This window comes from Megalopta genalis, unplaced genomic scaffold (genome assembly GCF_051020955.1).
Source record: "Megalopta genalis isolate 19385.01 unplaced genomic scaffold, iyMegGena1_principal scaffold0050, whole genome shotgun sequence".
NCBI lineage: Eukaryota > Metazoa > Arthropoda > Insecta > Hymenoptera > Halictidae > Megalopta > Megalopta genalis.
In genome coordinates, this window is record NW_027476119.1 from 330,863 (window position 1) to 348,070 (window position 17,208).

At 39.1% G+C, this 17,208-nt stretch overlaps 1 protein-coding gene across 1 annotated transcript; it reads right to left on the reverse strand.

Moving 5' to 3' along the window:
* Nucleotides 1-2,630: 2,630 nt before the first annotated feature.
* On the reverse strand, nt 2,631-16,695 carry Pkc98E (Protein kinase C). Its single transcript, XM_033481273.2, has 9 exons — nt 15,232-16,695; nt 14,365-14,425; nt 14,076-14,289; nt 13,080-13,111; nt 12,390-12,460; nt 12,173-12,314; nt 11,528-12,094; nt 10,856-11,451; nt 2,631-10,717 (listed from the first exon to the last, which is right to left on the reverse strand). Exons 1-9 carry the CDS (start codon nt 15,562-15,564, stop codon nt 10,553-10,555), a joined length of 2,181 nt encoding a protein of 726 aa, XP_033337164.1. The 5' UTR covers nt 15,565-16,695; the 3' UTR covers nt 2,631-10,552.
* Between the last annotated feature and the right edge of the window lie 513 nt (nt 16,696-17,208).

Below are 17,208 nucleotides of genomic sequence, written 5' to 3' on the forward strand. Positions count from 1 at the left end.
CTCGCAGGTTTAGCAAAATAATGATCGACGCTTTCACGATCCGGAGCACCGACGCTGACGGTGGTTACGAAGGGAACGCGTTAACGCCCTGTGCACCAAAATGGTGGCGTCCCATGAACAATATACATACATACACAGTATTAAGCAGGAAAACGATCGGAGATGGACAAACTTTTAATCCGCCGTAAAGACTCGCACGGTTGCGCAAAAATCTGCATACATTAACCATATAACCTGTACATACATTGCCATTGATATGAGAATTTCAATTGAAGGATCGCTGTCACGTCGATTCGTACCCCTATCGGAACGTCCCATTTCTTATTCGAATTAAATTTGCTGCGTTCCCGTAAACGCTGGAACGGCTCTCGCGTTGATCGGTTCACAGGGTGTTAATCACAATGCGTTCATTAAATAGATTTACTATTCTCGTAAACATTCATAGATTCTCTTTGTAACGCCATGGCAAACATAACCGGAAACAGCGAATCGCAGTAATTACAGGGTAAACGGGGATGGCGGTTGTCGCGCGTCGTAAATATCACGTAGATCCCAACGGTGCAATTAATTAGTTAGATCAAAACTCTGAGCGACACGAAAACGTGAAAATAATTCGCATTTGGCCTACGCGAGGCTGTTACCGAACCTCGGTTACGTTTGTAGAAACATCCAACGAACGGCCGCGGCTGGCTGGGGGCGTGGATACAAAAATAAATGTTTGTTCCCTAAGTTCGCTACGCGTTGGAACAGTGCGCAAGCATGTTTCCCGTATTGCACCTCGTCACCGAAAGCACATTTAACAACGAACGACGAACGTACTCTTAACGAATATATAAATTATGTCCGACAAAATAAACGGCTCGGAATAAATGATAGAAAAATTGGGCAATAATTTACACCGAATCCTTTACGCCTATTACTTTCAATGAAATATACATTTGCGGCTGCGAAACGCGGATTTGGCGAAATGCGTCGTCGCGAGCTTGTGCATTTCCACGTTGTGCGCGCGTGCATGTATTTACTGTGTTATACACGGTGTCCGTCGTCCCCTCTTTTCTCTACCGCTATAATCGGAAGAAACTGAAACCGAAGTATCTCTCTGCGTTCTTCGAGGATTCGTCTAAAAAGGAAGGGTTCTGGTTCTCTAAGTCGGAAACCTGCCCTGTGCTCGCGAAACGAAACGAAACGAAACGAAACGAAACGAAACGAAACGAAACGAAGGGGACACGTTTCTCGAAACGCTCCACAACTCCGTCGTCCTTCCTTCGTACCGTCGAATCCAATTCTTTGGATCTCGAATTCGCGTTCTTCGGAAGAACACGTGTCCACGTTGTTCCGGCGTGTTCGCGTTCATAGATCTACAGGCGCGTAAGTCCTTGCAAATGCTACGGTCCGGTAACGACGATGAGATATAATACAACATAGAATACGCACGCTACAAAATTCAACGACGCGTTAAATACAACCAACGAAAAACACACCGAGCTGTGCGCTACCCATTCGCGCGTCGACGTTTTTTGGCTCTCGCTTTTCTCCATCGTTTCTCTCGATTCCCAATCGCACGGACGGCTGCTCTCGTCGAAGGATTATATCGTTTTCTATGATTTACGGTTCCGTTGGAACAAGCACGGCGGCATCCAGTTCCCAGCCCGATGATCGTGTGGCATTGTTCGTTTGCGAGCGACGGACTGTCTTTGTGCTCTCTGAACAAGTTATGCTAAAACGAGTCTCGTTCGCGCGTGGCACGGTCACGTACTTTTAAGCAGTGTTGAGTAACGCCTAATCGCGGAAACAATCCACCCCTTCTCTAGCAACGAACGGAGCAGACTTTATCTATAACCCGAGGCTAGAAAACAATTTGCTCTGTGTGCTTGCGGTCGAGAACCTTTGTTCCGATCATGCACACGCACGTTTTACGCGCTGCGTGGACAGAGACGGGCAAATTCACCAAACATCTCCGTAAAACATCGACTAAAAGAACTTCAATTTGAGAAACTGGAAATAAAACAAATATTTTCTGTTCTTGATCCTCTCGTACCTGAAGGTGTAATCACTCATTATTTATATATATATATATATATTATATTTAAATTATCTTCTGCAAAGAATTTATCGCTTTATATATATATATATATATATATATATATATATATATATATATATATATATATATATTAGGTCTACCGGAAAGTTCTGTCCGATAGTGTCACTTCAAGTTTCAATCCATATGCACATGTTGATTTCAGACATATACGACTATCTCTCTTTATCATTGCATTTACACGCATGTACTCTCTTAAATAAACTGAAACAAAGATGTCTCATGTCACTATTAAGTGAGACGCGATCATGGAAACATGGCTACCGATGATAATACCAGACCACATGCTGCTTTGGCGACTCGTCAGAAAATCGCAGAGCTAGGCTGGCAAATTCTGTCGCATCCACCATACTCCCCAGACCTAGCACCCTCCGATTATCACTTGTTTCTCTCTTTGCAAAACTTTATACAGGAAAAAAAATTCAAAACAGAAATCATTTTTAAAAAATGGCATTTACAAGTTGCCATCACGCTGGCAAGAAGTCATAAGTAACGATGGAAAGTATATTCTACAATAAATATTATTAAATGTATGAAAATTGTGTTATATTTCAATTCAAAAACGGACAGAACTTTCCGGTAGACCTAATATATAAATTCTTTGCAGAAGACAATTTGGAAAAAATATTAAAAACACTTGTGACACCGATCTCTCGCTAGTTGTTTGCGATTTTAAAGACTAGTTCTATAAACCTGAAGCCGACGTTAGTCCTGGAAGGGTTAAGAATTTTGATTCATCTTGCTATTAACGTTCTCATGGTTTAAATAAACTGATTTATATACATAATAAGTAAACAAAAATAAATATATAATATATTTCGATAACAGAATGTGATTTTTGTATTGCACCGTCCAATCTGTTTCCCAGATGTAGTTTTGAATCCTGCCCATCTCTAGGTGACTGTCTTTACCGTTGCGATAATAATACAAATGTGTGGAACGAGTCCTATGCGTGTGCATGTTGCCACTATGTAAGTTAGTTTCACGCGTTTCCGCACGGTGTATCGTGGAACGAAGCGAAACATTCCAAATGATCGGTAACTTCTATTAAAGAAATTTTGTCTCCTCGCCTGTCCTAAACTGAATTTACATATAATAAGTCTCTCTCTTTCTTTCTCTCACACATACATACATACATACGCGTACATTCATCGCGCTCACCAGCGCGCGGCTGATGCGTCATTATACGGGAGTCCGAGGATCTGTTCTCTTCCTCATCGTTAACATACTACATATTTCTCTGCTCTTATCCGGTGTCTATGCCATTCTCGCGCGGCTTTTACAACGTTGCTAGGAATTATTACAAAGTATATTTATCATGATCGAGAGATATGACGATTGCTTCACACACGAAAGAGGAGCCGGTGACTGATCGCGACCTCGAGAAGGTCTTCACGCGAAACATTTGTTTCCATTTTTTACCCCCATTTTGAAAATATCTTTACCCAACACTGTGCACAGGCGTAATTCATTTCACGATATACAGAGCTTGTTTCGTCGTTACGTGTTCATCATCGTCATCTTCTGTATCTATCTCACGCTTTCTCTCTCTCTCTCTCTCTCTCTTTCTTGTGTAGCCACACATTTTTTTTGTTCTTTTATTCATTGCCGTACGACCTCCCAACATAATTTCAGACCCAGGATAAAATTCCCGATGCTCGTTCGTTTTCAGCGACGTTGGTCCCTTTTTGCGTGTGACTCGAGCGGTATCGCTAATCCGCATTTCGCTACGCGCGATCGGAAAAACAAACCAAGATCGTTGAAACAGAAAGGAAGACAACGGATTTTAACGTAGGTCTGAAGAAGCGTAAAGAATACGACGTACGCATAATAGATATTTATATTCATAATACATATATACATATATACATAGTACATACATACATACATACATATATATATATATATATATATATATATATATATATATATATATATATATATATACATACATATGTATATATACATTTCCATCTGTTTCATTTGTAATATTCATATATATATATATATATATATATATATATATATATATATATATATATATATATATATATATATATATATATACACACATATATATCGCTTTTTTATAAATTATATCCTAAAAAGGAAAGGTACCACCGTCGATAGTCACGTGCGACCCTATTTAAAACTCTATATTGCAACAATATTAATTCTCTTTTATGATCTTCTTTTATGATATATATATATATATATTTTTTCTTGTTAAATGTATATACCACTTGTTGGCCTATTTATTTTACATCATTGACGCGACGTCGACAGTAAGCATTTTTCTTCATTTTATAACGGACAGGTGTCACGTGATATCCGGTGTATCTGTGTGTATATGTGTATACGCGATGGCCGATAACGACACGCGACATAACGAATCCTATTTTAACACGACTGACTAGTCATTACAAAAATCACGGCGAATGGTTGTTTCTGTTGGTGGGGGAGGGAAGGGTCGGCGCATTATAAGGAGACCTGGGCCTTGCTCGAGTCAATCGATTTGAGAGCGATTATTCGATGACGATAACGTGATCTTACGACCTTCGAGCCATATAATTGCCATCATCTCATTCAGACTTGCAATTCGAAAATATTCGATTTTCCGTTTAGAATACATACTATGTTAACATTGATGTCCGATCTCGAGAGGTCGTCGATCCGAAGAGAAAATCATTTTCAAATATCCAAATTCCCATCTCTAATATTAAGTAAAAGTTATTCTTAGATAATGAAGTACTTTAGCCGCGCATTCCTCTTCCGTCATACGTTCCAATAGTAATTAATGCCCAGGCCTGACGACGAGAGTACTATCGTCCACAGAGAATTTACTTTTTTTTTTTTATTTATTTCTATCACGCTACCGTAAGTTTCGCTAAATACAGCGACTCCCATTAATATTGGGAAATCTTTTGTAACGTAATAACTTTTTTGGAACTGCACCAAACGACTTGAATTTTTTTTACATGATAGATGAATCAGTCTATTAGAGAGATTATAACTAGAATGCTTCTTTTAAATTTTGTAATTGCTTAGAATAACAAAAGATAATAAAGAACTCATTTTTTAACTTTTTTGTTTGAGCTTATAATGAAAATTTAAAAAATGCGTTTTGTAAATCTCGCCAACTTATATGCATATTGAAAATTTCATCGAAATCGGTTGATCTTGGTATGAGCTGTAAGCAATTAAAGATCGCAAAAATCGCAGTTTTGTCCCGATTTTTGACATTTTTGACCAGTAAGTGTGAGAAATTTGCAGTTCTTTTTTAAATATTTTAGCGCTTCTAACTTGGCTTTACGTTAACCGATCTCATTGAAATTTTATAGGTTCAAATAAAAAAGTTAAAAAACGAGAGTTTTTCATTTTGTTTCGTCATTTCGAACAATGGAAAAATTAAGAAAGAAAACATTTTAGTCATTGTCTAGTAGATCAGTCCCTGTATCGTCTAAAAAAAAATTCAAGTCGTTTAGTCCAGTTTTAAAAAAGTTATTGCGTTTTGAAAGGTGTCCGAATATTAATGAAAGTAACTGTATATATGTATATATATATATGTAAGTATATATATTTTACTTCTTTGCGTTTTCCTTTTGTTCTTTCTTGTCGATAAGCCTCCCCTTTCACCTCTTATTTGTCCGATATTAAGTACAACTTGGAAACACCGCGGCATCGATGACGATAGTTCTCTTCGAGAATTGAAAAGGAAACGATCATTATTTGTTGACGGAAATGAATCCGAACGAGAAAACGTAACGTACTCGTAACGTACATATACGTATCTGCGTATAGTATATAAAGACCACCCTCCCGGATTTTCTCGTTCGCCTCAATAAACATACGAACGACAAAGTTACATCAAAAATTGGATATTGACAAGCACGATCGCCAGAGAATGTCACGCGTAACGTATAAAATAAAAATTAAGTAGAAAAGTGTTAGTTGATTCCCTATGATTAGAGAAAAGAAGGACATTACAAAATACGGAGACGAAAAAAGTATAAAAAAAAGAACGTTTGCAAAACGATCCACGTGTTCGACGAGACTAACAAAAAAAAAAAAAATATATATATATATATATATACATACACACGTACAAATATGTTCTTTAAGTCGCGATCTTGCAGCAAAAGAGACCGAAAAGAAAAGAAAAGAAAAGAAAACGACGTTAACGCGGCTTGGCCGCCCGCGATGTCAATATTTGCACGAAATGTAAAACGATTATGTAAACGAACTACATACATAAATACTGCGGAAACAACATAAATAATATTATGTTAAACGAAACGTTACACGTTCCTTTAACTCTTTATGAATCGAAGAAAAAGAAACGTTTGTCCGTTTTTGTCAGTTCGACCACCGTTTTCTCTAATAACAATAACAAAATAACCGACGTGCGTCAAGCACATTCTTCTTCGTCAAACGAAAAGAGGGGGGAGGGGGGCAAAGGACAAAAAAAATATACATACAAGACGACGAGTTGCATCGTCGATTGGATAGATATGCTCAACACACAGTCCGCGAAACATGTTCTTCCGTGCAATATCGACGGGACACGATCGAAACACGCGAATCGATTGCTTACTTTCTTGTCGTAAAGCCGAAAGAAACCGATGGATGTTCAATTTGAATTCTCGCTCGTCGTATCGATGTGTTCAGGACGGCAATCGTTACGTTCTCACATATCGTTCTCTCTCACCTTCCGATCGGCGTCGATTCTGTCCTGACAAAAACGGATTTCTACACAACCGGATAACATCGCACGTTGAAAACGATAATCGTTGAGACAGCGCACGTAAACTTTTCTACTCGCACCGGGACGTAAGACTTAAAACGAAATGTCGCTGCGCCCTAGCGACGACAAAATTCCTGTTCTTTCTCTCTCTCTCTCTCTCTCTCTCTCTATCTTTTTTCCTCCTTCTTTTTTTGTTACTTTTCTCCATTAAACGTACAGGATAATTGTTATACACGGTAATCCTAGACGATAGGTACACGGTACAGCGGTAATTTCCGGTCGAAATAACGCGCGCGACCGGTCTTTTTTGTTTGTTTTAAGCGTAGGCCGGACTAACTCATCTCCTTTGAATGTGAACATGACCTTCGTGGCTCGGCGTGGCCGAGCCAATCTTCGTCTTCTCGGCATCCTCGCTCTGACTAGATTTATAATAAGTGCACGAAAGCGGATGAACGAATTGACCGTCGATCCCGATCGATCGGATAATTTCCGACACCGATACTCCGTTATATCGAGTCCCCTGTTTCAATAAGAAACGGTCGACGTTTCCTTCGAATGAAATGATCGATGACCAGGAGACGACGATCTGGATTCAGTACACGGAGAATATCGACGCGACCGTCGATGCATCAATAGAATACTATGGTCGCCGGTCGGTAATTATTGCTATACAAGCAAAAGCTGTAAAAAGGTACGATCAGCTACATTTACAAGCGAACAATTATCGCTCACCGATGATCGATGTCGCGGATACGACACTGTTCTCGCAGGAACAGTGTTCCGTATACATATATGTATATATACACACATATATATATACTTTTAATCAAAGAGTGTATATACAGATATATACCAATTAAATTGAGGTATAAATTAAGATATTAATGAGAGAATATATTTATATATATACTCCTGATTAATTCTCCCTGTACTGACGATATTCATCCTGCGTATCGTTAACTCTTAAAGATCGTGCGACAAATACACGAGATGGCGTCGTAGCATGGAACATCATTTTGCTCTCGAGTGTTGCTGTCCAGCTCGCGTGGTTCGGGTCCTGCACAGTCTCGAACCACGTAGAGGACAGTACAGAGGTATTCTCTATCAATGATCTCTCTCTCTTTTATTTTCTCAGGTGTTTCCTCTTAAAACGGACCTAATATCTACGGAGGACATAAAAATGTATGAGTACGACACGACGATAAGGATCACGACACCGATTTACGTGTCCCGTCGCGTCGACCAGCCGCTGCGTCACAATCAGGGGCTGATTTGTTTTGTTACCCAGCGACCCGTTACGCGTCGGACACGGCAAAATATTTTTTTCATTTTTCTTGCGCTACTTTACGATCTCGTCGTAGCTCTCTCCTTTCAAGATTTTCGACCGCTAAACGCGTTTATTACTAGTCGTTACTCTATTATTACTATATCGACTAAATCATCTCTTTAGACCTAATAACGACGCCTGTAGTTTACACCGAGGATTTTCGCATCGGACCGGGACCGGAACTGGAACCAGATGTGATTCATTCACGGTATGGCGGTATCACGGTCGCGGAACACTATGGAAAGTCTGAACCGAAATGCTCAGTGCACACTCGACGGCACACAGGATGACGAATAACATGCCTAAACTTATAGAGTATTTTGTTTCCTCTTATTCTCTGCTCGATCCTTAAAAGTTTCCCTACGCGTGGGAAGATAATATAACTCTCCGTTAGCCAGTCGAGCCAGTATTTACGCGTCCGACCAAGGGTAATCATTCGCTGATTCGCGTTTTTACGCATTGCGGATAAGGCTCGATAACTTTGCACCGCTTAAATACTATACATAGCTTTCAGCTTTTCTAATTCAAGTACACCGCTTGATGCAAGACTTATTGACACCTAACTAGAGACAACATGTACGAAGATTCTGGAAAGTGCATCAATACCGCTAACGTAGACTTTCACATCGTTAACTCTTCAAGAGAGAGAGAGTTCCATTTACCAAGAACTCAAAGATACACTGAGAATTCTTCGCGGTTAAATGTCTGATCGTCTCGAATGGACGTGACCGCGAGTCTCGTTTTTTTGTCCACAAAATTTTTGTTTAGGCATATCGTTTAAGATAGGTATATGCGTGTTTACACATACATATATATATCTTATATAACTTTGACGGTGACCACCAGTGGACACCATCGCGTCTATGATCGCTTAAAACTTTTATGTTAAGTATGAAACCGCATGGTCGACTGGTCAGATCGTATCCTGCTCAATCTTCACCAGGAGACCATGGTCCTTGAGTGGCTTGTGTGGTTTTGTTTTTGTTTATGAGAAATTTAATTTATAATCCTATCGGAGAAGCGCTGCGAGATGCTCCTCTGGGTAAAGCTCGACGAAAAGTTTCGATCGTTTGAAAATACCAGACCTTTTTGCTCGAACTGGACCGTAACTTCTCATGTTTCGTTTTCCTTCGATAGTATCTTTTTATGCTATGTGCACAGATTTTTCTCTTTTATACAGGCTCGACATTTAGAATTGCGCCGGCTGTTCACTTAAAACTTAAGCCCATCTTACGTTCAGTCTTGATCACTAGTGATTCGACACTACACTAAAAACCTAAGACTCGATTTATATTTTAAGCAAGATTTCTTAATCATCTGTGTTGCGTTTGAAAAAAGAATGATCTGTAACAAAACTATCCTGCAGCGTGCAAGCGCTAACCAGGAAAAAAATACACAAACGAAAATGCGTTAATAAGTGTCAAGTCTTTAGACAAGATTTAACCGTGAGTCTATGCGTCAGAAAAGATTTCCTCCAGATTCATTTCAGTGGAATCGAATGTTCAATTTAAATAAAAAAAAAAATAAAAAATAAAAAATAAAGAAGAAGATGTCGTAACGACATACATATTTTCCATATCTTTCAGACTCGAAGCATTCCTGTGCTATTAATTTCATCTTTCTCTTCACTGGTATAAAATACTTTGTCGAGGGATACGTCCTCTAAAAGCGTTCAGAGAGGAAACGAAATGCACGATCAAAAAGTCGCTGCAACATTCTTATCGACTTAAATCCTCCGTTCTCTTCTAATACTTCCGTAGAGTTTTCTAATAGTATTACATTACACACACCTTTTGAAGAGTATCAATTCAACGGAAAATGTCGGATCGCCCAGCGATCCTGCAATCTCAACAAAGAGCGTCTTTCTTTACTAGCTTCCCTTTTTGTACTAATTCCTTTAACCGGGTACTCAAGTTCAAAGTACGTTGTTTTCAATTAACATCTCAAATAAAACCTCCCGTTTGGCGTTTCCTCTCGATCACGCTTGCCTCTGGCTTTTCATGAAAATGAAAAGGAATCTGCGACTTATCGCCATATCTTGAGACACCTGCGATCAGATCCGAATCGCGTTTTTATGTTTATGCTAAATAAACGCCACGATATCCATACCAAAACGCCACGTTTTGTGAGAAACAGACGCGTCGAAAGCCTGACTGAAGTTTCCGAATTCTTCAACGATCTCCACCGCAATGTTTCCATACTTGAAAGTTGGTTCTGGTAATAGATAAAATGATCCTCAGCGGAGACGAAATACAAAGGAGACCCCGAGCAGCTTCATAATCGCCGATGTTCAGCTTTGCAGATTGGCGTCTTCGCCAATTTTTTAAGCGAGAAGCGTTAAGATATTAACATCGTATCCTGTGCTTCAATCGTCGCTTTCTTATTGCGCTGTAAATCTCCCAGGATTGAAGTCCTTGTTCACGTAAGAGAAGCCCTGGAATTCTTCTTGATTGATGCAGCTTACTTCTTCCGGATCCTCAGGCGTTAATACAGGATCCTCTCCTGTGAATTCTGCGTCGAAATTCATAGTATCCTTGTCGCTTCTCTGAAAATTACAAAGCCAAATATTGTATATCGTCAGTTGATTACTACATTAGTTTAATTCACTTGCAGCTAACAAGCTTGTAATACTTTTTTGCAAGAACTAAAGCTAGAAAACCAACGTGGTTAAAAAGAAACTTACGATTCTAGGCCTGATGGGTGGCCTTATTTTACGCGCCTCGAGTGCATCCCAATCGATCGATTGAAAAAATGGATGAGCTTTTATGGCCTCTTCACGGCCATTAGCTGCAACACAACCTAACCTTTCGTTGGGATTTTTCGTCATGAATCCTACTAAGATCGATGTGGCTTCTTCGGAGATCCATACCGGATAAACCACACTTTCTCTCAAAATAGTTTGGAACAACTCGTCCTCAGTGTCGGCTTCGAAGGGTGGTTGACCGGCCATCATTTCATACATTAATACACCAAGTGCCCACCAATCAACGCTTGCACCATATGGTAATTCTTTCAGAATTTCTGGCGCGATATAGTCGGGTGTACCACAAAACGTTGCTGTAGTTGTTTCCCCTTCGATAATGCCTTCTTTGCACATTCCAAAATCAGCTAATTTACAGTGACCTTCTTGGTCGAGCAAAATATTGTCTAATTTCAAATCTCGATAAATAACGTGATGTTTATGAAGAAACTGTAACGCCAGTGTAACTTCCGCAGCATAAAAACGTGCTCTGGCTTCATCAAATTTTCGAGCTTTCTGAATATGAAACATTAAGTCACCTGAAATTGAAAGGAATTGATGAAACAAGAGTTGTGACTAATTATATTAGAAATCAATGATCGATTAAGTACATACCACCATTTACAAACTCCATAACGAAAAATAACCGGTCGCTTGTTTGGAAACAACTATGAATAGCTGTTAAAAACGGATGTCTTGCTGCCAGAGTTAAAATTCGCTTTTCTGTCATAGTACAATCCACATCATCATCTTGTAGAAGCACCTCCTTTCTTAGAATCTTCACAGCGTAAACTTCGTCCGGATTGGTTTTCCGTTCCACCAACATTACTTTTCCGAAACTACCTTTACCGAGAACTTTGATGAAATTAAAGTCATCTATGCCTAACTTCCTAATTTGATTTTCATTAGCAGGTACTTTGTGTTTCATGGATATAATTTGTTTCTCTTCTTCGTTTATAACTGGTTGTAAATTATCCGTTGGTAACGTATCATTTACGGTAACATTTAGAGGTCTTTGGGCAGGTTGTCGAGTTGTTATTTTATAATTACTCTTTGGATATTTTGTATGTTTGTCAGGGGATATTTTCATTTCACTTAAAAGGTCAGCCATAGCCTTTGTATCTATACCACAGTTGTTTGCTACATTTTTCTGACATCTTTTATGAACGTTCGTATTGCACTCTGTAAAAAAGTAGCATGTCAGTTTCATATAAGGATAATCTGTTTGTACGGAAAAATTTAAAATCATAAAAATATTACCTTCGCAATGGTACCCTTGTTTGACAAAGCCATACAAAAGAGAGCCACAATGGTCACAAAATGTCAAGCTCTTATAATTGCGAAGAACAAAACGATGTGGCACATCAATGTTGAACCGTGTACTTTCTGTATCACGAGTTGTCTAAAATTCAACAGTTATGCGATATTCATTCAATATTCATCAAAATAATTTTTATATTAAACAAATTTTACTTACCTCATCCTTCATGCCATGGCATCTCGTAATAACCGAATTGTGACATCTTTTGTGAACTACTAATGTGCACACTGTAATATAATAATAAATAATATAGTATCCAGATGCTTTTTATATAATTAACATTGAACATAGCATAACCAAAGCTGGCTGCATGCGTGATTAGACGCATTGATTTGAAATAACAAGCATAAATAAAATTTGGTGGATGTTGTGATAGTCTTGCCATAAGAATAATGTAAGCTTTAACATTAAAAAGAGAATAAGTTCTGAATTGTATGGATGCAATAAAAAGAAATCTTTGGTACCTCTCCATGATTTGTTACACAGTACTTAAGGACATGCAATGAAGTAGTTCTTCTGTTTATTACCATGTTAAATCAAAGCTAACATAATTTGCAGTGGCATATTAACCGATGTATCACAATCATTAAGTTTCATTTTCTGAGAAATGTTATAAAAAGCACAGCATTGAGTATTGAGCCATGGGCGAAATTAAAGACGTAAGGTTTAAATTTTTGAAACACAACCATGAAAAGATTTTGGGCATCCTAAATCTTTGTAATCCCATTATAAAAAATAACTAAGTACACATACACACACCTAGATAAATGTAGGTTCACACAAAGATAGAGCAAGCAAATATATAATTATAATATATCTGTTAATAACGTGTATGTGTCTTCTCACCTTGACATTGATAACCTTGCTTGCCCAAGCCCCTGAAATACAACAGACAAAACACATCACATCATCTCCTTGTATACCCTTGTAAAACACATATGTATGTCTCCTTGGACCATAAACTATAATAAGATGCTTACGATAGCCTTTCAAGGAAGATTAAGGAAATAATGGCTACTCAATGTGTAATATATGCCTTAGATTTGTGTAATACATTTTTTAAATGTACTGATAAATTTTCTTCCATAAAAACTATGGTATCACGTTAACATGTTACCTACCACGCATTACATATGTGTGATTCTCATGAAAGTACAATTTTACACATGTATGACACATAGACTTGCTAGAACAAGTGGTCAGTCTTCCAATACAGATAGCGGTAGCAAACACGTTAACATGAAAATTTCTTCACCGAACAATACATTTAATATGCGCTTGTAAAACCAATGCATGCAGCCGATTTCTGGTTGAACATTTGATCTCCAAACAACACACAAATTATATGTTTTCTACTATGTTTAAGAGAACGAAAAATGAAGAGTTTTTAAGAAATTACAATTGGATGTACCTAATGCATTTGTTATATTCTCACTTTTGTGCTCCACCATTAAATGAACTGAAAATGATTAATTATACATTCCTTATAGCAATGAATTTTGGAATGTTCCAAGTAATGTGTCTAAAAAGCTGTATTTCTCTTGATGATACAATAACATATCATGAAAAACCAAATACCCAAACATGCAAATTCAACACCCTCGAAATTACCCAATATGTATACCCATATTTCATACTAATTTGGCGTGTGCAAGATTCTTGAGTACTTTATTCTTACTATAATTTTGAATTTGTAAAAATATAATATCTCGTAACACACCAAATTAAGTGTAATTATCTAATAAAATAACTTAAATTAGTAAAATGCTTTGAGTTAGAGTTAGAATATGCTCATGAAATAGTCTCTAAGCTGATATACTTAAAGTTTGCCAAAACACTTACCATATGAATGTGCGGCAGTGAGAACAGAAAGTCGGTTGCCTCAGAAAGGTAGCCATAAACTTGTGACCATTTGCTTGGTGAATCCTACGGCGCATTGCACCCCTCCGCCGATTAAAACCTTGTCGTTCTCTGAACTCCCTTTTGGATTCTTTCCTGGTAGTGATACTCCCTCCACCACCGATCCTGATTCCCTCTCCATTACTTGTACTACAACCTAGTCATAAAATAGCACTATTAATATAAAGTCAGTGCCTATATAGAAATAATTTATTAATCATTAATCTTATACCTTGGTCATTGCACACCAGATCAACCTTCACTCTTAACTTTCCTTGTGGCTCAAGGTCGACCTAAAATAATTAATAAAAAAACTTATTAATAACTTTATAGATTGACAGTACACGAGAAACACAAAACTACGCAAATGTATCACATTTTAAGATGTTTGAATTTGCAAATGTGAAGTGAATTTTATAACTATGAGTTACCCAATTATACAGCAATGCTAGTATAATTACTCTGGTAAAGTTGATTCTTTTATTATACTAACTGTCAAGTTTAGGACATCACTGACCGAATCATTAATGAACAACTAACTCCATCCTTAATATTTGTTTCTATGTATGTTCATCAAAGGGTCTTGGCCCATCAATTAAATAGATAAATAAATAAATAAATAATATTACTACTAGTTAGAGTACTTTGTGTATTCTTTCACACACACACACACACACACACACACACATTTACTTGTACCATTTTAACGAGTCGATTAAACTTCAACGAATAACAGTTTTGCATTCGCAAAGTGCATACACCTCCATCAGAGATGTCAACTATTTGTACAATCTTATCATTGTAATCAGTTCCAAACGTCATAGTAAACATTGATGACACACTGTTTTATCATTACATATGTCAATAATGAGTACTGCAGGGTAAATAACTAATATTAAAAAAGCTCTAAACTCCCAACTTCACTTATAAACAGTTTCTTACATGTGAAGTTGTAAACATAGAAGTGTGACTAAGGAAAAAAGCGGTAACAGAAACTTGAAGTAAATAAGTAAGTAAATAAATAAATAAATACGTAAGTAAGTAAGTAAGTAAGTAAATTTGAATGAAATTAGTTCAGGAGTAAATGTTTGAGACTAACCCAAATATCGGAGGTTTGGTCGTTTCTGCTGAGGAGTTCTGCGAAGGGTATACTGCAGTTTGCGACGAAGTAATCCGGCAGTATGGGTCCCGCGTCGTGGAAGACAGTGAGACCCAGCATCACTGCGTTCTGAACTTTGTAGGTGAATGATTCGTACCAGGCCGGGTCAGAGGTTTTCACCTTGGCAGATGATCGATCGAGATGATTCTCGTCGACATTCAGCTGAACGTAGGGGTCGAGTATAGGTTCATCCTGCCAAAACTTCCGTTGTTTGTCCGTGGCCCTCAGTCCGACTGCCTCGCAGATTTCGATCTTCACCGTTCCCGTGAACATTGTGTATCGGACACACACGAGTCGGTGGTACCAAGAAAAACGGAGGCCAGAAGCCGGACGAGCCAGTCGACGGGCTGTCACGCCTATCGACGAGCTGACACTTCGAGCCGTGAACCGCAATCAGGTTATCCAGAATCGAGTCAACTACCCGAGTCGAACTGAATCACGAACGAACACCACCGTGGTCGCAGCCTCCGACTAGTTCCGGTTGCAACAATTCATCGGGAAGGTTCGACGTGTCCACGTCAAAACTAATCCGTAGTATTCGAAAATAAATTTACGAAACGAGAGATATTCACGCGGTAAAATAACGACCTTCCGTTGAAAATGTGTGTGGCGCACCGCTTCGAATATATCCCGTCCGACGAGCCTTTGCCTCTCGCTCACTCTCCCTCTCTCTCTCTCTCTCTCTCTCTCTCTCTCTCTCTCTCTCTCTCTTCCTTCGTCTCTTTTTCCACCTTGTATTCTCGCACACGCGTATAAACTCTATCCTGTCCGTATATATATCCCTTGTACGTGTGTGTGTGTGTGTGTATGTCTCTCTATTTCTCTTTATCTCTCCTTTAAGTTTCTTCCCCTTCTCCGTCTCCGCCTCCCTTTCCCTTCGTCACCGCCACCAGCACCGTGCAGTTATAAACACTCAGCCCGCTTCACGGATAACAGGCACGGAAACGGAAGCTGAATTCGCAACGACGACGGCGACGGCGGCGACGACAATAACAGAGGACCGTCGTTCAGACGCGAATCAAACGGATGCGGAATCAGCAACCCGATGCTACTTATTGCGAGACGTCCTGTACGCGAGTGCAAGCCCTGTCCTTGTATTTCTGATCTCCTGAGAGCCATTAAGCTCCTCTTTCTTCTCCTTCCCTCGATTCCCTATCCTTCGTGCTTGCTTTGCAACCGCCTCAGTTATATCGTTGGCGTCGTTTCACTCGACGATTACGACACTAGTTACAACACGCGGAGGATCTCGTTTCGCGATTACGAGGACGACGTATCGCGATAAGCACTCGTTTACCGTCCCTTCGCAGCCCCCACCAACCCGAACCGCTCGATTGGTCACTCCGCGCTTCTCGCCTAAAGGGCGACACGATCTCGGCCTCGGATCCCGTTCGGAATCTTTCGGACGTTCTCGTTGAAAGCTCAGGCTGCGTTTCCACCTGCCCTCCAAACGATTTTCTCTTTTTCCCCCGTTCCAAAACAGACCAATACTTCACAGGTGGAAATCATCGCTTTGCCATATCGTTTAATCGTTTGTCTTGTCGCCGTATAATAGAATGATCATGAAATCAGCTTTTCCAGTGAATGGAATATTCACCGTCGGTCATGTTCACCCGGCGGAGCTTGCGAAGCAAGTAGAAGCAACTAGGACGGTGCGTAGGCATCTGATTGGTCGGACGTCTGGCTAAAAAAAGCGCGCTTCTACTTATGGCACTTGATTCCAGCTATTGCTGACAAATTCGAACGCTGTCGTTTGATTTCAAATACGCGACCAATGGTGGAAGATAATAGCTTTCTTTTTTCTATTGTGGTAATTGTTAGAATGCCTCAGAACTGTTACGCGCAGGACAAATTGCTGCTTCGGTTTTAGGGAAACAGGTTTCTGATTGGACGTACTGCACTCCAGAGTACGATGGAACG